Genomic DNA, 26254 nt, shown 5'->3' with positions numbered 1-26254 from the left:
GCCTAGTACCTACCTATGAACCTATGAATCTAAGAATACCAATGTAGATCTCCAGTGAGTAGGGTAGTCCATAGAAGTCTATGGGTAATTTCAGTGTAGCAATAGCTCCACCTGTAAGTATAACTTAGTATTGCAGTTAGTACATATGTAGGTGGAACTTTTTTTGGTACTTTTGGGGAGCCATGAGGGGAACCAAAGACCATGCAAAATAATTGGTAAGGTTGTGTGCAAGACACCCTTGAAATTTAGTGGGGATGACTTTCACAGGTAAAATATTTAGCAGTAAATTTATTCCGTGGTGGTTAGTAGTCTTCTCAGTCTGTAGTGTGAATGCATGTATGACAGCCATGCTAACTGTCATGCATACTTACCTGTCTGTCATACAGGTGGCACTGTTGTGTAGGCCAGCCTCTTTGCCATGCAGCTTCACATTTATGGCAGCTTTGGCACTGCAGGTAGGCTTACTGCCTGCTGCATGTGATCTGGCCTACAGGTGAAACTGTGGCATCAGACAGCTTTGAGCAAACTGTGCAGGTCCCCCTGAGGCCTTGTCAGGGATTATGCCATGCTGGGAATGAAATCTCATTACCTGCTCCTGGCAGAGTAGGAATGCCATTTTTTTACATTTTGGTTACTGGTTTAGAGCAATTATCACCAAATGACCAACTGCAGTATGATGCCCAATGTGCTGAATACGATGCAGGGATTTGTTTTGGGTGTACCCTTATCAATGGGATGATGCCATGGCAGTGGGTGGGGATGTACATTAGTTCCACAGTAGCAGGGTAGGATGCCAGAAGCAATCTTTTATGCTGTCCCAGACTTAATGGAACTGGATCCATTATATGCTGTAATGTTTTAACAGAACTTTTACTATGAACTTACCTTCTGTATAGTGCAGTGCTATCAAGGCCATTGCAGTACCTTGATTAACATGTTTTCATAAATTATTTAGCAAGCATACAATAACAGTTTGCATAACTGATACCCCAATACAAACATTTCCTTGGAACATATGAAAACTGTCTCTTGCCATAGTGGTTTGATTTTACTTGTAATATTTGTGGCCCATGTTATGGAAGAGACTTGTGTCACTGCACAGAGTGTTGGGAAGGACGCAGTATCCTGTGAACATTGACCTTACATAGAACACTGGGTTGGTTCAAGACAGCTGTACTGGTAGAAAGTTAAGTCACTTCTGCATGTGGCATATTTTTACAATACAGAGTTTACAGTTTCAGCAGGCATCTTTGGGTTACTGCTAGCTAATGTTCCATACAAAAGGAGAATAACTGGTGGTTGTTCATTGTATACCACTCCAAGTAGTTTAATCCTTAATCAAATGTCTTACTAAGTCCTTTAATATCAGAAAAAAGGGAATAATTACTTGATCAGCTTAACTATATGGCCCTTGTAGACCTCAGATATAGAGAACCTTTGCCATTCTGGGTGGATTATTGTCAGATATTAGTCTGTCGAAATTATAACAAATAAAATCATATCTCGACAACATAACAGCTGTTTCATAAAACAGGGAATGATATATATAGCTACATAAGAGTATGGTATGATTTCTTGAGTTTGGAGCTTACAGCTTATTTGATGTATTCATAATAATACAAGTACTTCCAGAGGCATTATGAACATCCCCCTCCAAAAAAAGAAATGCAATTGCTATAAATGTAAACAGAATATCCATAGTGATCAGCATATTAGACATCAATAATCTGAATTATGTACAATTTTTATTTTAACACATTTCACCTGATACAAATTTACCGTGATGTTAAATGTATGCCTTTTTTGTCTGTCTTCATTGTAGGTGTCTATATCAGAACACACACCTGTGCATTCCCAGATTTTGACTGTATCCGCCACAGATGAGGATTCAGAAATGAATGGAAGGGTATCATACAGAATTCTTCCTTCTTCCTCTCTTCGTGGATTTTATATTGATTCTTCAAATGGTATGCTGTTGCACAGCTAAACTTTTAAGTGCACATTACTGAACTGTGAATATGTAATATAATGAAGAATGGTGTCTTACATAAAAATCAGCCTTTTTAACAGTATAATGGATCTTTTATGCCCTATAATGGAAATACAGTAACTGTTATCCTATCATGTACTAGGGAACTGGTTACTTGTGAGCATTGTGGGTTACGTTTTAGCTAAATGGGAAGAGATGGTGTGTGGCTTTCTGGGATGTAGTTTGGGACAGAGGGTTAAGGCTATGAGCTATTAACAGGCATCATTATCTAGTCTTAGGTTTGATTCTCTCTATTTCTACTTGCAAACTGAGTTACTTTGGATAAGTCATACTCCCAGGTCACCCTTTAAAAAGGCACATGTATGACCACTGGGCTTACCTCGTAAAAATAAATAAAAATGGACAAATCATAATAGCAGTTAGCTTTCAATTTGTTTATTCACTGTTATATATGATGACAGTTACATTTGAAAAGTGGTGTGATCAGGACATTTCCCCACCCAATCCTCTGAGAAAAAAACATATACTGTTCTGCACAAGAAAAAAATGTTTTTTTTTAACAAATAGAATGGAAGATAACATTTTACTGCAGGTAAATAAACATTACTACAAAGTATGGATTGAGGTGCCTATTATAGTTTCTTTCGACACTTCTTCAAAGGCACTTTTAATAATTTGTATGTTGGTTCATAGGTTCATAGGCTGGTACTAGGCTATCGGTCCTAGGGCCTATACAAGCCTAGCCATAACAATTCCCTGGCTATTTCTTCACACAGTATTTACTTCCCTGGACCCCTGCCTAGCAGGGTGACTGACGTGATCCCCAGGGTGAATTTCCTATCTCCCATCCAATCATCAAGGTTCCTTTTGAAGAGGGCCAAAGAGGCGCTCTGCTTGACATGTATGGGCAGTCTATTCCAGAGTCTGGGGAGTCTGTGGGTCAGGAACCTATCCCTTCAGCATGTTTTGTTCATTGTGATGGCAAGGTTTAGATCCCTGGAGCGTGTGTCTCTGAGGGATTGAGATTTATTTAAGTGTAGCATGTCCAACAGCTCTGGGTTTGACATGGCCTTGTATGTTAAGCAGAGATCGCCTCTGAGTAGACGATATGCGACAGAGTATAGGTGGAGTTTTTTTAGATGGTCAGCATAGGGCATCTGCTTTAGGCCTGTGATTCTTTTAGTGAGGTACAAAAAAGCAGAAGAATGTTCCGTTTAAGCTTGCTCAGCAAAATCGCAACAATAACTAAGAGATGAGCGATGCACCACACCATAAAACGTATCTCAACGATTTATTCAGAGCTGTATCTCAACAAGACAAAAAACAACAAACAAAGGATTAGCACTTTCAGCTATCAAAGCCTTCTTCAGATCCACATTCAAAAGCCACATCTCAATCTAATATAAAGCATATAGCAGCCAATGACCAAAAACATGTAAACAAGCTGCTTTGCTCTAACCAATACAAGTGCTTATACAAGCACTTCATCATCCAATGTGTTTCATTATTCTAATTAGCTTTGACTAGCAAGTTAAGATGGAAAAAGAGAGGTTTTGGTCCTAGCACAGTGGGAGAGAGAGAATGGATGAGAGACTCAATGAATCAATGGAGCAAATGTATTACTTTATACAATTGTTTTGTTGACAATATTTTTTATCATTTGGAGAGGTGATAGAGAGCAGTTAAATAGTTTTGTTTACTATCTGACAGAGACTACTGATTTTTTATGGTTTGAATACAAAAGCTCCAGGTTTGAAATGGATTTTTTGGATGTTAGTATACGCTTAGACCTGAAGGAAGGTATTTCTACCAGCATCTTTCCTAAACAAATGTGGCGGAATCATATGTTGCATTATACTAGTATGCATCCTCCACATATTTTCAATAATATCGTGGAAAATCAAACAGTTAGGATTTCTAAACTCTGTACTGATGAAAAAGAGTTTATTGAGGAAAGGAATAGTTTACTGAAGAGTTTTTAACAGAGAGGCTATCCGACTAGGAGAGTGAACTCAAATGTTATAGAAGCCACTGAACTGAGAAAAAACAAGGGGAGACCTTTGTATTCAACTAGAAATGTAGTTTTTGTCTTGTTGAGATACAGCTCTGAATAAATCATTGAGATACGTTTTATGGTGTGGTGCATCACTCATCTCTTAGTTATCTTTTAGTGAGGTATCACTGTGTCCTTTCCAGTTGTAGCAGATGTCTTGAGAGGTACATACCAAATAGGGCGTTGTATTCTATAATGGGTCTAATGAGGGATGAGTACAGTGGGACAATGGCCTCCTTTTTTTCTTGATGAAAAGCCCTTAGTGATGAGGTGTGCCACATAGAAGGATTTCCTAACTGTTGTGACGATGTGGTTATCGAAGGTGAGACCACTGTCCACCTGTGTCCCTAAGTCTCTTATCACACTTTCGATGTTTAGTGTACTGCCATGTATGTGATAATTCACAAGTACATGTTTTTTCCCAAAGGGGATAGCTATACATTTCTTGGCATTGAGCTTGAGCCCATGGCTCTGGCACCAAGCATCTGTTTCTGTATGGCCATTTTGTAGAATATCCACATCATTTGGGAATTCAATAATGGTTCCCAGTTTGCAGTCATCTGCGAATTTTGTTATCCAGAGTCCCTTAGTGTTGGCCTGTACTTCAGAGAAGTTGGTTAACTAAAAGATGTTATAGGAAAACAACAATCACATCCAGGTAAACTCTTGTAAGCAAAAGAAATTTTTTAGACAGAGGAAAGATGGAGGAATACACTGAGTTGCATCATAACAAACAATGACCACATAATTTTTTTCAGATCTGGAGCTGTCATGCTACCCTGTTTGCCAAACGTAAAATCAATGTATTTTCTTTGACCAGTGGTAGCTGGTGACTTCAAAGTGAGGGGAGCTGCAGGTAACAACTGAATGCATGGGGTCAAATTCAAAGGGACAGGACAGCAGATCAATAACCATTTCCTATATCAAATAACAGAGGGGAATCATTCACTTCCATCCACTTTACTGATGATATATAACTTAGGTGTCTTAGCCACAATCAATAAGGCCAGCCTTACGTGAAATGGAGCCTTAGACAAAGTTCACCATGAACCCCCTGTTACTGACTAGTCTCTCATGCACTTTCCCAGTCCTCTCCCCCATTTTACCCTGATCATGGCTCCACACCAACTACACAGTTATGTTTTTTTCTTGCATTTTTATGCTTTGTTTTACTTTTTATCTCCCCACATACTTGTAACACTAACTAGCCAATACTTCAGTTTAATTTACATTTGGAGGAAGTAAGTCAATTAAGTTTGTGGTCTGGGGGGGGGGCACTTCACCCCCAGAATTCATGGTCTGGGGTGTATCTTACAGATTTATTACAAACATTTCATTGAATGATGATGGCCTGAAACAAAAAAAATCACGAGTAAGGAAATATATTCAGTCTTATTTTTTTCTTCCAATGAAAAACAAATAGTGTCTTAAACTTAATGTTCAAAGCTAAAAAAATTGTAGTTTCCCAATAAATTGAGAAGATAAATGCAAGGATACTTAAATCCTATCTGGGAATAGGGCCTGCCCCCCCCCCAAAAAAAAAAAAAGACATGGCTATCTTCTGTGTACCATGGTTAGGATTGAAAATAGAAGAACAAATGCTTAGAAGCATAAATTACACAGATGAGGGTCTGCGAAAGAAGCCAAAGGATGGATAAAATCTGCACAGAGATAAGGAGTACATGCAGAATCTAAACAGGTGAAATGAGCAGCCAAAACCTCAATGGGAGAATCAAGCACTGTTAGATGGCAACAGTACTTGATGCAACACACTTTGCCAATGATCAGCTGATATCACATATGTCCTGCCCTGACTGCTGCTTACTGCATACAATGCTGATGTTCAACTGTGACAGGAAGTGAAAAGAATTATATATACTACTTCTGTAAAGCCAGAAAAATTCTTATTTTGAACAAATGACAATAGTGTCAATCACTTTCATCCACAGACATTACCTGTACCCAGCAATTAAAGCTAACTTTTTTGACTGAAATATACCTCAGATATCAGAATTTAATAGAATAAAAATAAAAACTGGCCAGATTAAGTTATTTTATCCCTTCCCCCACACACAAATACAGATATGACCATCAAGTGCAGCCACTTATATGACTGTGACTGGATGCCTAATATGCTGAATGTGTTCAAATAAATGAATGAAGACCTAAAAAACTGCCACACAGGAAGTTATCATCTTCTCCGGTCACTGGTGTCAGTTATAATTGTGCTATACAGCTAATCTACTACATTTTGCACTGTTATAAAGCTTTTTTGCTGTTTCACTACATTTGTGTACTGTTTATACTGTTTTAACTGTATTTTTCATTGCTAGATACCGGTTCATTACTGTAATTGCATCTTTACTGACTTACTTAACTGTAAATGGCTTTTTTCATACTGAGAGTTGTATTTTCTGTTTGTGAGTGCTCTATCTATGCTTTTCTGTGCATTTTTATGAGGTTTCTGTGTTCTAGTCAGGTATCAGATCTGTTTGTAGTTAAAAGCATTCTCTAGAGTCTTCTTCTTCTTACTCCTTTATCTGTTTAAAACTTTCATTTTGTGGCTAGAGCTAGTAGCTGTAATAGAGTTCATTACTGTAACTGCATTTTTACTGAATTACTAAACTGTAAACTGCTTTTTCATACTGAGACTTGTATTATCTTTTTGTGAGTGCTCTATCTGTGCTTTTCTGTGCATTTATTGTGAGGTTTCTGTGTTCTACTCAGGTAGCATAATCTGGGCAGAGGCCTGCTGTTATCCAAGCCTGGTAGTTTTGTTTGTTGAGTTTTCTGCGTTTCTGGCAGCATCTTCTGTTGATAGTGTCTTGTCTTCTTTGTTATTGAGAGTAACAGGGTTTCCTGACCTTCTCTAGCATGAGTGATTGGTTGTAAGAGCAGGAGCTAGCAGGACTGGGTAGTAATTTGAGTTTCTAGATTCTTCCATCCTTTCTGGTATATAAACCCTGTGTCTGCAGGGGGCTGTGCTTGTATTTACCAGGCTGTGGAATGGTGGTTCATCACTGGGACAAAGCAGAAATTCCTTAAGATTCCAAGAGCAGAATAAGTTATTTCTTACATTTATTTCATTGAATTGCACTTCTTTAATTCTTATAATTGTGCTATACACCTAATCTATTAAAGTTTGCACTGTTATAAAGCTTTTTTACTGTTTCACTGCATTTGTGTACTGTTTTATACAGTTTTAACTGTATTTTTCATTACTAGATACTGCTTCATTACTGTAATTGCATTTTTACTGAATTACTTAACTGTAAGTTCCTTTTTCATACTGAGAGTTGTATTTTCTGTTTGTGAGTGCTCTCTTTGGTTTCCTGTGCATTTTTTGTAAGGTTTCCGTGTTCTAGTCAGGTATCATATAACTGATTTTTTTGCAGTTAAACACATTCTCTAGAGTCTCTTTGCTCCTTTATCAGTTTAAAACTTTAATTTAGTGGCTAGAGCTAGTAGCTGTAATAGTGTTCATTACTGTAACTGCATTTTTACTGAATTACTAAACTGTAAACTGCTTTCTCATACTGAGACTTGTATTTTCTGTTTGTGAGTGCTCTATCTGTGCATTTTTTGTAAGGTATATGTGTTCTAGTCATGTATCATATAACTGATTTCTTTGCAGTTAAAAGCATTCTCTAGAGTCTCCTTGCTCCTTTAGCTGTTTATAACTTTCATTTAGTGGCTACAGCTAGTAGCTGTAATAGTTTCCCACACATTCTCCCTACTGGTATCTTGTTCCTATACTTGGTGGCTTTGCAGTTGCCCGCCATACTGTAAATTTGATCTGGGACATTCCTCCCAGTCTAGTGTCATTAGCTTATTCTACCTAATACAAAGAGAATATTTGAGAAGGCCAACCCACTTAGGTTCTTAACCTTGAATTATCTTCTGTTCCTGCTTTCTCCCTTTCCACTTTACTAAAAAAAAATTGCTAGAATCTCCCTGTGTTCTGACTGAGTATGCTTCTCAGCTGATAAGTATATATCTTTTGGCACTTTTTAACTGTTCAGAGCTGAATAAAACAATAATTGAATTAAGTTCAGAATACAGTTTGAATAAATTGCATTTATTTAAACTGTATTTGCTCTAGTATTGCTACACACTCAAGTGTGCTAGCTAGCACTGCACTTGAATTGTTTTTAGTCCTGTTTTAGCTGCTTTTCTGTAAAAAAATTCTAAGCTTGTTTCCTGCCTTTCCTGTAACTAGTCTAGTCCAGATACAGATTTGCTGTATCCAGGACTGTTTGTAAGCTTCTGAGCCCCCCAAGCCTTTCTGTGTTGGAGGAAACAGTCTAGCTTGTCAGTGGGAGTGGTAAGCACTAGGTAGACTATTTACCACAAGAGGAGTGATGTCTGGCCCAGAAATTGTAGTTTAATGGCCGTTTGGGCAGTTTTTCCATCTCTTTCAACATTTTGATTTAAAAGCCTGTGCTTGCGCTTGTTTCCCTCCTTTCCTGTAACTAGTCTAGTCCAGATACAGACTTGCTGTATCCAGGACCGTTTGTAAGCATCTGAGCAGTGCCAAAGCCTGCTTTTCAATGTTTCCCTTAGATCTGCTAGTTCTCTCCTCTCCTGCACTTTTACTAGCTCATTAGTCTAGCACTTTACTAGACTTTTGTAGCAATTATTGTAGCACACAAAAGTGCTACCAGCACTAAATGTTCTACAAGGAAACAGCTCCAGTACTTATTATTAATGCCCACCCCTCTAGACATATCTAAATGTCAGTTCCCTGTGCTTTCTCCTATTAACCTGGTGAACATAGGCATCCTAAGGCAATATAGCAACTGCCTCATGTACACCAACAACCCTCTCCTCTTACTTCCCAATACTCAGACTTGCAACAGATGCACTTATATATCCAAACTGGAAGCCACGCACTCTCCAGCCAAGACCAGAATAGCTGGTCTAGAGGAGAAGGTCAACACTTGCACCACACCACATGGAGCACATAGCCCTCCAGAACACACACCAGCACTGCCTTCACATAAAAACACAAACCACACACTCACCTTCACGAGGCTCTCAATAAAAATCTACCCAAACAGCAGAGACCTCCAAGACAGAAAATCACTCGACCACCACAACACAACACTAATCACGAGACACATAACTTTCCTAACCAGTGTGCCACTCAACTAAAGCCCCTAAGGCAAAACAGCATGTCCAACACACTAGATGACTCAATAGTGAGGTACATTGATGTCCCACTCACTAGGTTGAATAAGGAGAAAGTAACAGTCAGCTGCCTGTCAGGTGCCAGGGTCCACCACATAACGCACACACTTAGGTCCCTCAACAACAGGTACAAATATGACCCTGTCATTGTACATGTGGGTGTGAATGACCTGAGACATACCTCCCTGGATTACACAAAAAGAGACATGGAGGAGCTCTTGGATTATGTAGCCCAGGTGGATATGACCTTACCCCTGAGCAGTATCCTACCATCACCCAGAATGATAGCACAGGACAAGCAGAAAATGATTGATTTCAACAATTGGCTAAGTTTCTGGTGTCATTCTAAGGGGATCCAGTATCTGTCTGCCTAGGATGACATGACTGACAGACCTCGAGGATTTGCCAGAGATGGCCTGTATCTATCGCCCCTGGGCTTCTGGATACTGGCCAAGGCTCTTGCCACTCCTATAGTGCCTTTTTTAGGCTGTGTTCCAAAGACCAAATTACCACCGTAACAGCTACAGACAAATGCAATCTGTGGGTCATGCTGCTCAATACTAGAAATCTAAATCTCAAAATGCACTCACATGAAACATTCCTTAAAATGGAGAACATCGACATTTGTGCTGTAACAGAGACCTGGTTCAAGGCAACAGAAAGTACCCCTGCACTACCAGGCTATAACTCATTCCACACCTTTAAGCCCCAGAACTTGGACCAAAGCTCCAAAGGCGGTGGTGTTTCCATATTCATTAAAGGATGCGCACATCTCCAGACTGGTAGCCCAACATAATGCATCTGAGATACTTCAGGTGCAGCTAACATTGGGTAAGACAGTGATTCAGGTCGTGGCCTGCTACAGGTCCCCAATCACGTCCCAAGACTCACACTCCACATTCCTAAGCACCCAGGAGAATATTAGGGTCCAACCTAACACTCTCATACTGGGAGACTTCAACTACCCCTTCATTAACTGGGAAAACTACTCATGTACCAATACACTTGCCCAACATTTCCTGGAATTCATTAATTCTAATGCCCTGGACGAGCACATTCTTATCCCCAGTAGAGGTAGCAACAGCCTTGAACTGGTCATTACTAACATGGGCGACCATTGCTCTAAAACAATAGTCAACTCCTCCCTGGTTAGATCCGACCACAAACCAATCACCTTGGAAATCCACATACCCCCCTCCCCTACAAAGGTAACCACTATGAAAAACTTCTCCAAAACTAACTTTAGCTTTAGGCTCCTAAAATCAGAGGTGGCTAACTTCACAGCACCCATGCAAATGGAAAATAGTTGCTTGACCACTGAATCATACACCAATGCACTGTACGAACACATAAATAAATGCATAAATCTTGCCATACCCAATAGAACCAAGGTGCTCTCCTCCAAAAAAAGGAAGCCAATCTGGTGGTCCCTTGCCATAAACAAATTCTACAACAGAAGGAGGAAACTGATGCGGAATAAGGTGAAGTCCCAAGAGTGGAAAAACACCCTTATCAGCCTCATCAAAAAGTTGAGATCCCTCATCAAATCCTCTAAAGCTAGCTATGAAAACAGAATTGCAGCAGTTAGTAAAGACAACCACAAGGCCTTCTGTAGTTATGTAAAGAATCTCCACGGCAATACTCAGATGTGCTCTGAGCTACTGCACAATGGTACCTCCTATACTGAGCCAACAGATATTTCCAATATACTGGCTGACAGATTAAGTGCCAATTTTACCCCCACAAAGGACCAATCACAAAACAAGTAGATTGCCAGGCACCCAGTATTACTGCTGCACAGGTTAAAATAGCACTGTCCAAGGCCAAGAATACAGCTTCTATGTGACCTAACAATATCTTTGGCTGTGTTCTACATGAACTACAGAGTGAACTGGCACCTCACTTGTGTGCCTTGTTCAATCACAGCCTTGCCTCAGGCTTTGATCCCTACCGAATGATACACTGCTACAGTCATCCCTCTCCACAAAGGAGGAGTGACTACAGACCCTGGGAACTATCACCCCATTAGCCTGATGAGTCTGAAATAGAAAGCTATGGAACGCATCATCATGGATCTAATAAACAAGGATATAGGGAATCTCCAAACTGTGGATCCCACACAGTTTGGTTTTGTGAAGGGTAGATCATGCCTGTTCAACTTGGTCAACTTCTTTGAGTCAGTCAGAAGAGTTGTGGCTGAAGGCAACGTGGTTCATACAGCCTACCTTGATCTGTCCAAGGCCTTTGATACCATTCCCCACTCAGGAATCAAAGAAATGTTCACTAAGCTAGGCATCAACCCCTATATCACTAGGTGGGTTGCAAACTAGCTCACAGATAGAATCCACAGTGTGAAAGTAGCTGACTCCAAGTCAGATTGCTGACTAGTCACAAGTGGCATCCCACAGGGTTTGGTCCTAGGTCCTCTCCTGTTTGGTATCTATTTCTCTGAAGTCCAGGCCAACACAAAGGGCTTTTGGCTGACAAAGTTTGCAGATGATTGCAAGTTGGGAGCTATTATTAACTCCCCAAGTGATGTTGACATCCTGCAGAATGGCCTCACTGAGACCAATGACTGGTGTCAGAATCATGGCCTTAAGCTCAATGCCAAAACACGTGTCATCATCCCCTTTGGGAAAAACCTGGTTCCCATGAATTACCACATCAACGGGAGTCCACTGAACACAGAACGTGTTATAAGAGATCTGGGAACATGGGTTGATAGCAACCTCTCTTTTGATCAGCACATTGCCACTGTGGTCAGAAAGTCCTTCTATGTGGTACATCTCATTACTAAGGGTTTTGCATCCAGGAAGAAAGAGGTAATTGTCTCCCTCTACTCTTCCCCTCATTAAGCCAGTCATCAAGTGCAATGCATGTGTACATTTGGCATGTACCTCACTAGACACGTGCAACAACTGGAGAGGCTGCAAAAGTACCTCACAAAGAGGATCCTAGTCCTTAAACACTTGTCCTACATGGACAGACTCAAAAAACTCCAACTAGTCTGTCTCATATCGCCTACTTAGAGGCGATCTCTGCTTGACTTACAAAGCCATGTCTGACCCAGCTCTGTTAGAAATGCTACATTTATAGAAATCCCAATCCCTCCGCACCACACACTCCAGAGACCTCAACCTTATTACCACAATCAACAGAATGTACTGGAGGGACAGGTTCATAACCCAGAGACTGCCCATGCTATGGAATAGACTTCCCATACATGTCAAGTAGAGCACCTCGCTGACCCTCTTCAAGAGAAATTGTGATGAGTGGATGGGAAATAAAAAATTCACCCCGGGGATAACTCCAGTGGCTGTACTCACCAGAGGCACTGGGAACTAAGGTTGTGTGGCACTATGCCAGGTTAATCTTAGGGCTAGGCTTGCAAGGGCCCCAGGGCTATTAGTCTAGTACAAACATATGAACCTATGAACCTAGGAACTGACTGAAAACTCCCCCAACATATATCTCAACTTCTTCTTATTACTCAGAAAAAACACTAAAAAATAATGGTGGACAAAGGATCAAAATCAGAGCCAGCTATTGCCTTTAAACAGTTAGAAACTTTCTAGAATAACAGGTTTTGCAGTACCTTTTTATCTGAAGGCTAAGTCTGAAACTCAAATGCCTGCCATCATTATTTAGTGACTGTGGTCCATTCTGATTTTCCAGAAAAAACACACCCCTGGATTCACAAAGCTCCATGCAAGAATAAGGCTATTCTTGCATGGAGTGGTTCGTGTCTGTTTAGGATAGCAGCACTCCTTGCATATGCACGAAGGCGCACTGCTATCTAAACTAAACGGACTTGAACCAGGAACAAGCACAGGGAGCGTGTGTCAGCAGGCCATGCACCTGAAACACATCTCTTCACTCTGAAAGTGCCATATGGCACTTTCTGACACAGATGAGTGTCAAACTATATAATATTAGAGCCTGGCTCTAATATTATATAGTAAATGAGTGTCAGCAGACATTGAAATGCAAATATCTAACATTTCAGTGTCCGCTGACACTGAAAAAATAAAAATAAAAACTACAAAGACCTAGAAGGCAGCATCCTTCAAGTGCACACCCCAAATGTATACACTCTAGCTCTACATGCATGGAAGCAGTAGGGCAAGTGGAAAGGAATACAAAATAAATAAAATGTAATAATTTTTTTTTTCATGAAATAAATCCGAAGTTTGTGCGCCATGCAGCTTGTTTGTGCAGTGCACTGCTATGCTTAGCCTGGCTGAAATCCTGAAAATGATAGGCAGGTGTTACTATGATTGAAAATATCATCAAGCTGCTGTAGTGTAATGGTACTGCCATGGTATAGCATATAGAATATGCTTGGTTCGAATCCTCCCCTGGCAAATTATTCAATAAACTTTTAAGGAATGTGAATGATAGATGTCAATCATATGGTTCATATATAGTGCAGTAGGGGTGGGAATATATAAAATATAAATGCAAAAATAATTTATAAATTTAATAAAAAAAAATAGATTTAAGCAATGCTTTGGTAGTGTAAGCATTGCTTACCTGCTTTCAGCTCTGCTTAGCAGGTGTAAGCATTGCTATGCAGATTTGCATGGAGCTAAGCATAGTGCAGCATATTAAAACCAGCCAATCAAGAAAAAGTGCAGGAAAACTGCCTTATTTAAACTGCACAGGCGGGAATACAGCCATAACCATTTGGGATTGCATACAGCAGGACCAAAATGTCTGGCGTTGGAGATGGTGTGCACTTCCTAGCGCAACATTGGGGCATCCAGGAGTCCAGGGTCATGGTTGGGCTCCTAGTTAAAAACCATGATGGCAGGCTGTTGCAGGGCCTGTACCAGGGCTTGCAGTACAAAACAGAGGCCTGGGACCAGCTTGCACGTGATCACATCAGTGCCACTGGCATACCCTAGACTGGTGAGCAGGTACATCATCAGTATAATGACCTGAAGCAGAGGAGGGGTGCACACTTGGATCTGTGGACCCAAGAAGCCCAACTGCAGGATGTCCCACCTGTCTGTAAGTATGCAGTCTTATGTATCTCTAAGTATGGAAAAAGTTCACCTTGTGACTGTGCAGGTGTGATTAATGTGTGATGTCTCCCCATACAGATGATGTGGAGAGGTCCCAGAATGTGGAGGCTCATGCCAAGTGACTGGCCTGGCGGCGTCGGCAGTATGATGAGTACAGAATACCCCCTACTATTATCAGTAAGAAATCAAAATTATAGTAATGGTAGTACTGCCTGTAATTGTGCTGTAAAAGTCAGGAATAAATGCCCGTGTCAGGCTGCCAGTTTTACAATGGAGTATTCCCAGCTGTTGTGTAATACAGATATCAGTAGCAGACAAGGTACAATATGCAGGAGAGGAATATTAGAATATGTATGAGTGTGTCTGAGTGAATCTGCCAAGAAAGTGCCATGTCAGGGCTACTGTAAAAGTTAGAAATGAAAAGCATTCTCCTGTGCAGATCATGCAGGAATAGTAATTGTGGAGTTCTGAGTTGTACACAGATATGTGTATCAAAACTAATAAAGGTTATCCCAAACACTGGTGTGTGTTATCTCACTTGCACCTGATAAATAGAAATGTGTATGTCCTGCAGAATGCATTAACTGAGGTGAACTGATTTAGCACTCCTTGTCTGCACACTTTAGAATGGGCATGTCAAATAACTGGAAAAAAGCAACAGTACATATTCCCATCAGAATGTATTTTACTTGTTTGTCTGCCAGCCTTGTCCTGTGTTAATCTTTCAATTTCAATTTCAGCCCAGTGTAGCTGTGAATGTACTGAGAAACATATAAGGCTAAAAGGTGCAGACCTAAAACCTACACTGTGTACTCAGGAATCTAAATTGCAATATGTAGTTGTAAAACAGTCAAATATGTAATCCAGCTAATGTGCACGTTTCACAAACAGTGACACCTATGTCTGTTGTGTATGCACAATTTGTACTGAAAATGGGAAATAAATAATGCAACATGTCATAATAAACGTACTATGCACAAAAATATGTACTAGATAGAAATGTCACAAACAACGCATGACACCTCACCAGTAGCTCAGTCTGATAAGAATGAGGCCTGTAGTTCAATTTTGCACATACAGCATGGTTCGAATCCAGGGTCCACCACTAACATCTCGGTCTGGTACTACAGTTTTAAACTGCAATCTGAATAGAAAAAATAATGTACTGCAACACATACATTTTCAATACAGGACACACAGGTAAAGAAATCCAAATAGAAATACTAGCATGATGTGTATAACTATGAAAGGTGTACAATTTCTGTGTTGATCAGCACCAGTCCTACGAATAGATGCAAGCTTGACATCCACACTCTGCAGTCTGGATCAGACAAGCCTCTCAAGCGTCACACTGTCACAGATAGTTTCCCCAGTTGCCAAGAAACCTACACACAGAGAATGTCACAGTAGATGTATGTGAAAGGCACAACACACACTCCAGGGCCTGCAACTAATATGTGAATCTGAAATATGTGTAGAAACAGCAATGTAATGTGCACACAGTTCATCTGCACAGGACCACAGGTAAAGAAATTGGTATAGAAACACGTCTGATGTGTATAACTAAAATAAGGGTACAATTGCTCTGCTGATATCTACAGCTGTTGTACTGTAGCACCCCCCATGGCCCAGGTAGAGTGTAAGTGTGGTCAGAATGTAGAGTAGTGAATAGTAGTGTACTGACAAATATACTCAATAGCAGTTGTCAATCGAATCTGTTCCCTTCCTCCACCACTCAACTGATCCAACCATCACACTGAAATCAACATGGGTATGTTCCTAAACAAAGATAACATCACACATATCTATAAACACACACACACACACACACACACACATATATATATATATATATATATATATATATATATATATATATATATATATATATATATATATATATATATATATATATATATATATATATGTATATACACAGCAGTAAGCGGGTGCAAAATGAACAGTTATGTCTGGTGTGAAATCCAAGTTGGGAACACATTGCCCTTGTTTGTGAAGGTGTGATTGGTATGTTGGGGAATGTTAGTAGGTATATTTGGGGAGGTAGGTTGGGTTGGAAGACAGACAAGACAGCATACAGGGGTGATATATGACACGTGGTGGGTAAACACCTTGGATGAGGAGTGGTGTTTGGAATGTGGAAGCCCATGAGCCCCCAAATGGAAACAATGGGACCAAGGTCCGCACCCATGGGCAGTCACAACTGCACCTTCATGGCCCTGAAGGTACCTGGGCTGGGGGCTGAGCAGGAGGAGCATGCAGACCGTGTACTTGTGTGCCGAGGGCCTCAAGGTGGTATAGCACTTCCCCCAAGTCTCTGTGGAGCTCTATATGCAACAGACCCTGAATCCAACTTCAGGTGACAGTATCCTGTCTGTGTGTGCTCCCAGGGGGGAGTGAATGGACACCATTCCCTGAGGTGGTTCCAACTGAAGGTAGTGCAGTACCAGCAGGTGATGAGGTCCTGGGGTGGGTCCCAGATGTGCTGTGGCTTGGTAACATGGCCAGATGAGGTGGGAGAGGTGGTTCTGCTGGGAACTGGCTTCCCAACCATGCTATTGTGTCACAGCTATAGAACATATGTGGGTAGTAATAGTCCACACATTCCAGGATTACGTCTAGCAGCATGCATAGATATCCCCATTAACACAAAACACCAGATTTGGAGCAGTCACATAGTAAACAGAACACATGTATATATGGAACCATAGTGGCCCTTACAATGGAATGCAGGTAACATTGTTAGCAACAGGCCACCAATGATAGTGTTTCAACATGGAACATGGCTAGAAACAGGATCACTACTAAATCTCAAATTACAGAATCTCGAGATTCCATAATCACGAAAGTAAAAAAAAAAAATAAATGTAAAAAAAAAAAAAGATTTAGACAGGTGCAGGCAAGCCCCCCTGCACCCCCCACACCCCCTGCACTTAAATATACCAACGCCAAGATCGCACTACAGTGGAGTGAACGGCAAGATTTCCGTTCCGCTCTGCACGGCACTATTTTCCCGTTCACTCCACTGTAGTTTGATCTCGCAGTTGGTATATTTAAGTTGCAGGGGTGTGGGGGGGCAGGGGGGGGCTTGCCCCCTGTATATGCTTTCAAAAATGTTTTTTTTTTGTTTTCAATATTATGGAATCTTAAGATTCTGATCTTCGGGATTCAGAGTCCCAAGATTCCGTAATTCAAGATTTAGTAGTGATCCCCTAGAAACACATTACACAATTTGTTGTACAATGTGATATATGTCCCGACAGTAGGTTTGCTGTAAACATACCCGTTGAGTGGTGTGTTCAGATTATTGTTGCAGATATGGTGGGGGGAGACAGAGATGTGAATTAACAACTATTATATCCTTGCAGTATGAGGTCTTCAGACCTTTTTTTCCTCTTTATGTCTTTCAGGCACCATGTCAAGAGAGCGTTTGCCAGTCTATTCCCCCCAGGAGAATGAGGTTATAATAATCCACCTGGTGCAGCAATACCACACCCTGTTTGGCCATACAGCCCATGATCTGAAGGAGACGACCGCCCTGTGGAACGATCTCGTCCATAGGGTAATCGATGATCGCCTGCATAACTGTAGTTATGAGCAGGTCCGACATCGTTGCACTGACCTACTCCGCCATGCCTGTCAGTGTGCTGCTGCAGTTAGGAGGGACTAGCTAGCCACGGTGCAGGGTCATGCCATCCAGCCCCCCCAACACATGCTGAGGAGCTCCTCACCAGCCTTGGGGCACCTGCTCGCCAGCAAAGTCAAGACCCTGCAGTTAGCATTGTGGAGGTGGGTGCTACCCACACAATGGATGAGGAGCATGCAGGTAAGGCCCCAGGACACATCAGTAGACCACTGTTGCTTATCCATCTGCATCTGTAGAGTTTAATCATGCATATGTGAGATAAAATATATATAGTCTGTTGCTGCATTGTAGTAATAAACAGATGTGCATAATCTGTAGTATTGTGGGTTTCTACTGTTGGTGTACTGAAATGCTGCTCCCACTCTGTACCAATGCCACAGGTGTGGCTACTGACATCATATCTCTCACACAACTATGTAGGTCCTTCTGGTATACCTCTAGGGCAACAGCCTGTAGCTGGTGAGTATGGTGTTGTTTGTTCAGGCTTGCCAATACACTGGCCATGTTATGGCCATGGTATTTGGCATGCACACATTAACACACCTACCCATAATGCATGCTGTACATGCTCACTTATTGTTGCTGTTAACTGCACTGCATCACAGTGGTCACCATGGTGGCATATCTGAAGGGTATGTAAGAGTCCTGCAATATAACTAACAACCTGTCATTGCAAGATGTGTGCAAATGTGCACAGAGATGAACATAATGGTGGGACAAATGGCCTACAGTAGGAACATGTCCGAAACATCACCCTTATACAGTGCTACAACAGTATATATACCACTGTTACAATGGCAACTGTTACAGATATACACAACGGCATATCACAATACCGCATTCCACAACCCTTACAACCCGTAATGTGGTCCTAATGTGAGCAATGAATGTGTAATATGGAATCCTATGTTAGGACAGCAAATATGGGGAATAAATACCTTAACAAACACTGGAAGCATATGTGTGCATACACTCCAGATAACATATTGTGGAAGCAGCTTTTGAGGTACTGACAGCATGCATTCTTCATGAGTATGGACCTTCCAGCAAGTACAGGTCCTCAATGTCACACCAAGAAATGGTCTGCTGTCAAAGACATATGTCCATCACATTTGGCCATTCACCTGCAACAGAGGCAGCTGTGGCTTGCACACATCTTACAAGCCATGGAATGGATCCCATACCCAACAGGTAGCATGCAGGAGTGGGACATGTAGCCTTACCTCACCATTGCATATATCATGGCAGACAGTGCAGACAGTCATGTATATCACAAGGATGTATGGGACAACATTAATGTAGAAAATAAATAGATGGCCATCCAAGACAGATGACGACACATGTTGCAAACTGGTCATGCAGGTTGCCTAGTACCATGCTGGAACACTGAGGGAGTTGCAGAAATGTTTAGCAAGTACTGGCTGTGCAGTACCTGTGTCGAGAATCACCTGGACTCTGTATAAGTGTGGCCCATGGGTTAGGGTAATCAGATAGGACATTTGTTCTACAGAAATATCCAAAGAATTGAAGCCAAGAAAATAAACACACCATGACAACCAGACCCTCCGAATTCGGACAACCTGTGTCACTGCACAGAACGAAAAAGCCAACTGAATCGAGTATAAAGTTTATTACACAAAACAAACCACCATAGTGTTCTACAGGAAACATCAGCCAGGGCTGTTTACAGGTAGCATATGCATAACATAAAAGTCCCCCAAAGGCATGTGTTGCAATGTGTAATGGTGTACCAAGACCAAGTTCGAAACCTACAGACAGTATCAATTAAGATACATGTACTGCACAAGCAACACCTCACTCCATCTCAAGACCACCATCCCCATCTGTACCTTGCTGGTGTCAGTGTACACCTGTATGTTTGCCATTCATTAACAGGGACTAGGCCAGTACACATGGTGTTCTGAATTTGGGACACTGCAAAATGACACTCATGTGTAGCCCATAGTTGTCAAGCATCTGCAAAAAGGCTGAGGATGGGGGGAGTGTCATCCTGAAACATAACAATAAACTGAAGCAGACACCCAAAGCTTGCTAAGAATGGCTGTATCTGCACACAGTGAAGGTCATGAATTGTGGCAGATATAACCCTGACTCCACAGCAATAGTGAAGGCACTGTGTGACCTCCAAGGGCTGTGCACATGAGTTGACCTTGCAATCTTGCAGAGTTGGGGGACAGTTGTAGGGCAGAGTGACCAATTACTGGCAAGTGCAGATGACCAATGCTAGTATACTCTTCCAGGAACAGTGACTGCTGTACTACACTTAACAGTTGGTGCAACAATCCATCATGTTAAGGGTGTGCACACTTATGCACCCACAGATTGTATGTATCTCATTCAGCATCTACACAACTAACTGCATTTGATTGCACAGGTCACATGTCACATATCAGGTTCATGTAATGTTAACATATGCAGTATTGTGGCCCCATGGCATATCAGGGAATAGGGTGCCATGTCAATAAGGGTGTGTACACTCCTCATAGCCACAGCAAGCTTTGAAAGTTGTCAGTGTAATTGGATTTTATTGGTCATTCATGCACTGCTGATGATGAGATCTGCAAATCAGACATCAGGCATTCACTATTGACATCTGTCCACATATTCCCAGGTATGTGTCGTACAAACACATAGGGGATGTGGGCAGCAGAGCAAACATGACTGACACCCATATACACATTCAGCAATGGTGTGTACACCTGTGAAGTATGGTGCACAGTACATACCGGGTCTATATTATCATATCGCATGCTCAGAAGAGCGAATGACTGATAATCGACCCCATTTAAGCGGAAGCTAAAAATGTCAAAACTTTAGAACAGCAAATATTTTCCAGTAGAAAACAATCGCTGTTCCAAAACAAACAAACCAAAAAAAAACTGTAAAACATTGCTTAATGTGGGGGGCTTTGCCCCCACACCCCCTACTTAAATATACCAACTCCGAGATTGCACTACAATGTTGAAAAGGCAAAGTAGTGAAAGTGGCCAAACAAATTCTTTCCCAGGGAAAGAATTCACTGAAAAGCAGCTTCACTATTTTGCCTTTTTGTGCTTTACAGTTTGACAAAGATACATTTGACAGCCTGCATCTGCGACAGCATAATAGGGAGCCTACATGTCAGGGTGCTGAACAGGTGCACGGCAATACTGTGTACATGGATGCAGTGTGTTCCAGGGGAAGGCGCATCACCTATTAACACAACCCATGCATCACAGAGATGTATAATGTTGGTAACAGGAATTGACTATAGCTGCAGTGCATGCTGTTGAGTGCCATATGTCATGCATGTTGACAGATGGGTAATGAGAGGTCTGTGCGTAATATCTTTGTTCAACCTCACCAGTAGTTGTGTGTGTGTGTGTGTGTGTGTGTGTGTGTGTGTGTGTGTGTGTGTGTGTGTGTGTGTGTGTATGTGTGTGTGTGTGTGTGTGTGTGTGTGTATGTGTGTTTATACAGTTAAGCAATGATGTACAGGTCTTAAAGTGCATTTCTTGTTTTCCCCTCACAGGTGCCGAGGTGGGTCAAGGTCCCTCCATGCAGACACTGACAATGATGATAGGTGTGTTGAGGCACAGGCAGGGTTGTCAGGGGCTGAAGCTGCACCATCGTTTGACATCCCACTGTTATCCACCCCATCCCCACACACAGTCACATTGCCTATACATACCCCATCACCAGTGGCCAGAGATGAGGGACAGTTGGTGAGTGGTGGCATGGGACAGGACAGTGTGGAGTCTATGGCATGTGTGTCTGGACACAGCAGCCATAGCTGGATGCCAGGCGAGGTACCACACAGGCAGATGTACAGGGGTGCTCGTAGGAGGGCTGCTGGTCATCATGCCCCTGGCAGAAGTACCACATCTGGTGTCACCAGACGCATGCTTCAGGCCATCATGGAGGCGCAGGTATGTATGGAACGGTATACCAGACAAGGTCTGAGGCTGCAGAGGGCAACTCATTCTGCTGTTATTGACAACATCCGTGATCTTGCAGTGCCCACTGTTATTTTGCAGAGGTCCTGGATAGACGGTTGGGTGAGATGGTGGGAATCCTGGACCGTGGAATGTTTGTGCATGAGCATATGGTGGGAGAAGTGCGACAGCCACATGGACATAGGCCAGCAACACCAACAGGTGGAGGTCGATGTGGATGTGCAAGAAGTCAGAGCCGCTCCTGTAGTGGCAGTACCAGCCCCAGCACTGCAGGGGGGGGTGCTCTCCACACCACAACATAGCAGGCCACATGCACGTGGCCCTGGCTGGCCCCAAGAGGGACCCAGATTCAATGGACATATGTCATCATCAGGGGATAGTACCATATCGTGACTTGTACCTGGTGGTGCCTGTGGAACCCCTGGCAGGCATAGTTCTCATGTCCATGGCCAGAGACAGTGAACTGCACACTCTGCCAGGTACGGTCTGCAGCTGTCCAACAAACCCTTGTATAGGGCAGCCACATGGCAGAACTGTGTGCATGCATACACACACACATCATCAACACAGCCAGGGCAACCACATGCCTACACACACCACATCTGCACAGCCCAATTAATAATGAAACCCCCTAAAACATACACATAATGTCAAATGAATGGCTCAGCTTAGGTCTCTGGCAAACCCAGAACACACCCTGTGCATATTATGATACCTGTGCCACATCCCTGTCATCCATACCATCAATGCAGGGACAGGCTAATATGATTCTAATGCACAGGGTGATGTAATGCTCTTTAACATGTTTTCAGCACTAAAGTTTTATGTTTGCATGTCAGGATGTATAGCTGTCTAGCCATGATGCATTATAGCTGTTATTAACACTGAGTGATTGTGGTCTCCATAATGTATTCCATTTGTGTCATAGGTATCTATGTGTCAGCAGAATGTTGGTCTGCTGTTGTTTCTTACAAGGGGTATGGCACTGTGGTGACACCTTGACTGTGCCATATCCTGACACAAGTCACAGGTCTGTATAACAGCTACTGCATGTGCCACATGCCTGATATGTCTGAGGGGTGTATACAGGTGAGTGCATGGTGGCTGATGTCAGCAGCCCTTCTACAGTGGACAATAGTAAGTGTACTGGGTGGTACACACCACATGTTTGTGTATAACACACACACACACACACACACACACACACACACACACACACACACACACACACACACACACACACACACACACACACACACACACACACACACACACACACACACACACACACACACACAAACTGAGGCTTTGGTGTTGATGCAATACACAGAGAATACTGTACACATGGATGTATGTACATTTGCAAGGAACCCATTTTAGCCTATGTAATTCCACCAAGACAGAATATGGAAATAATCAGTCTGCTAGTTTAATGTCATTGATGATGGTACTGACAGTATATATGTCCCCTTCCCCAATGTAATGCAATCCTCACCTTGGTAAACATAGGGGTGCTGGTGTGGGTGGCACAGCCCTACCCTTTGGAGGGTGTGGGGTGGTGTAGAACCACAGGCAGTGTGATTGACAACTACTTAACCTGTTAACATGAACTGTACAGTATTACAGCCAACTAAGCGGGGGATACACTCAATAATAACCACAATGATGGTGGTTGTGTCCACAAGATCCACACCAAGCAATATATACCAACCCCAGTATCACTGTACAGCTATACAGTTGGGAAGAGGGCATTTACACATCTACTACTAGTTTTGATGAAATGAATTTCCACAGGATGATACTTGTGAAATGTTAGCATTTGCCAGTCAGTTCTCAGACAGATGACCTCCTGGGACATGTATGTTCTTCACACGTAAGTAGATCCCTTCACATACACACACACACCCTTACTTGGCAACACTGGGACTAGAACCCCCTACCTAGGCACATAGCGTTACTAATGTGTGTGGCCTTAATTGCACACACCACACAGCTTTAGGATGAGGAGTGCTCCAGGTTACATGTTAAGTGAAGAACATCACCAGGCTTTGTACAGTATGGTAATGGGGGATGTGCTGGTTGTTTATGAACAATACATAGTGTGACCAAATGTTATATACACATTGACAAACACATAACAGTCATTCACACATCTGAGAGACCTGGGTTTATCAGTGCTACCTACCTTGTCAGTCTGTCTATTCTATTACAGATAAGTTGCACACAGCACATGCATCATTGGGATGGATAGTGTAATCAGTTACCTGTATGGTTGATGGTGACAGTGGTCCCCATACAGTGGCCCTTGGGACATGTACTGGGGGTACCATGGTGTAAAGACAGTATTCCCAGCACCCACACCCCACATTAGATATTGTACTCACTGAAACCCATGATAATAGTCTGACATACCCACCATCACAAATTGACCAGGGCTGCAATACAACCCCGTATTTATCTCAAGAGTGCTACTACAGGGATATGCATCTATTGTGCATGCCACAGGAATAGTAGGGTGATGCTTTGTCATGGCTCTCCTATGGTCAGCAACATCACTATCCCTTATAATGTGTGGCAAGGTCTATTGTATTAGGAGAATGTGGCCTCAGAATGCTGTATCCTACAAATATACACACTTTCACACATACACATACTTGCCAGAACTCAGAGGGTAACCCATGCCTATATACCCATTTGTACAACAGTGTTGTGCTGGTACTGCAAGCTCCAGGTAGCCCATAGGGTAAAGAGTGTAACAAGGTACATGTAATGTCCATTACAGCAGCAGCCATATCTAACTATGGCAATGGGTTGGGTGCGGTGGGTATGAAGGGCCTCAGGGTATTATCAACTACAGGTTACAAACACACACTGTTATTCTCAGCAATGCACACTGACACATTTGTCAGTACTGTGGTCCATAGGTGCAGGTGTTCATAGGTGTATACCAGGATATTGTTCATGGAGAAATGGAAAGAGTAGGGGATGTGGGTGCAGTGGTGTCATGTCACCTGCCATTTTCCAGCAGGCCATCTATCAACTGATGCCATGAGAGTGATCCTCAGGGTGAGAGTTAAATGCAACATCCAGTCATCTGGTTGCCTCTGGGAGAGGGCCAGTGAGGTGCCCCAATTGAAATGCATGCAACATGTACTACATAACATGACCAGTGTCTGTTTTGGAGACTTGTACCCAAGCATGTTCTGTTGACTGTGGTAGTGTACTTGAGGTATCCATGGCATGTGGTGCATACGGGGTGGAGATTCCTAGCTGTGGCATTCATAACACAGCTGGGCAGACATGTCAGTGTCACTCAAGCATAGATTGCCTGTAAGCGGCCAAGGTGGATACCTGACATCTGCACATCTGTACAGAGGACAGACAGACATCAGCTAGCCAACTGGTTATGCATTAGGATGACTGTGTTGACAGATAGATGTCTGACACTGATAGGTATGCCATTACTACATGACAGCAGCCCTCAATGACATGTCCTATACACACAGTAGTATTCACATGTCAGATCAATGTCCAGTAAGAAATACTTAATGAAACACAGCTCACACACCAAGAACATGACAGCGAGGACTCAGAATCCATCTTTGCATGCAGGGGTGTTTAGTTCCAGTACTACAATCTGCAATCTACTGTTACGTGGGAAAGCACTGTCAACAGTAGTAATGTAATGTAATGATACACTACATGCCAGTGTGACTGCATATAACCTGGGATATTACCCATGTATGTAACACATTCAAATGGAAAAGAGTGTTGTACAAGTCATATATACTCAGGTATCCCAGACAGTAGACTCACACCCCTTGCTACTGTAATGACAGCACATAGACACATGTTATGTCCATGGAATTAAATACACTTATTAAGAATGTCATTACCCTGCTATTTTATTAGACTGCAATGTGATCACTGGTTACGAGGGCTGAGCTAAACTTAGCAGGTTTCAGCATTGCTTAAATATAAATGCTAAGCAGATTTGTGCAGTGGTAAGCAATGCTTATATGGTGTAAGCGCCTTTTCATTTAACTATACGTTAGCACTGCTTACCATCATGCAAACCTGCGCAAACATGCTTAAAGCTGCTCAAACCTGCCTTAACCACTCTGTATCAAACAGCCCTTGTTCTGCACAGCAACAAAATAAACAGCCCTTGCAGGTCTTGAACCCAGGAACCTATTCACTACAGTCAGAGCAGTTAACCAATAAGCCATCACAGCTATGAAGACATTTTTTGTTTTTTCCAATATATCTGTCAGTACACATATGGAATAGAAGTGAACAACTGCTGTGACTTCTACATTTGTTTAGTACTTGTTAGTGATATTAGTGTTGAATCAAGTATGTTGTTGTATTTAA

The 26254-nt window shown here is 42.1% G+C and overlaps 1 protein-coding gene across 1 annotated transcript in view; it reads left to right on the top strand.

Moving 5' to 3' along the window:
* Positions 1-26254, top strand: part of DCHS2 (dachsous cadherin-related 2) — a 1158653-nt gene that overhangs the window by 1088288 nt on the left and 44111 nt on the right. The window contains exon 19 of the mRNA XM_044062423.1: positions 1823-1967. Within this exon, the coding sequence (XP_043918358.1) occupies positions 1823-1967 (145 nt within the window). The remainder of the gene's footprint in view (positions 1-1822; positions 1968-26254) is intronic.

Source organism: Protopterus annectens, chromosome 2.part1 (assembly GCF_019279795.1).
Source record: "Protopterus annectens isolate FY-2018-M chromosome 2.part1, PAN1.0, whole genome shotgun sequence".
Taxonomy (NCBI): Eukaryota; Metazoa; Chordata; order Ceratodontiformes; family Protopteridae; genus Protopterus; species Protopterus annectens.
This window is presented reverse-complemented; position numbering and strand designations above follow the sequence as displayed.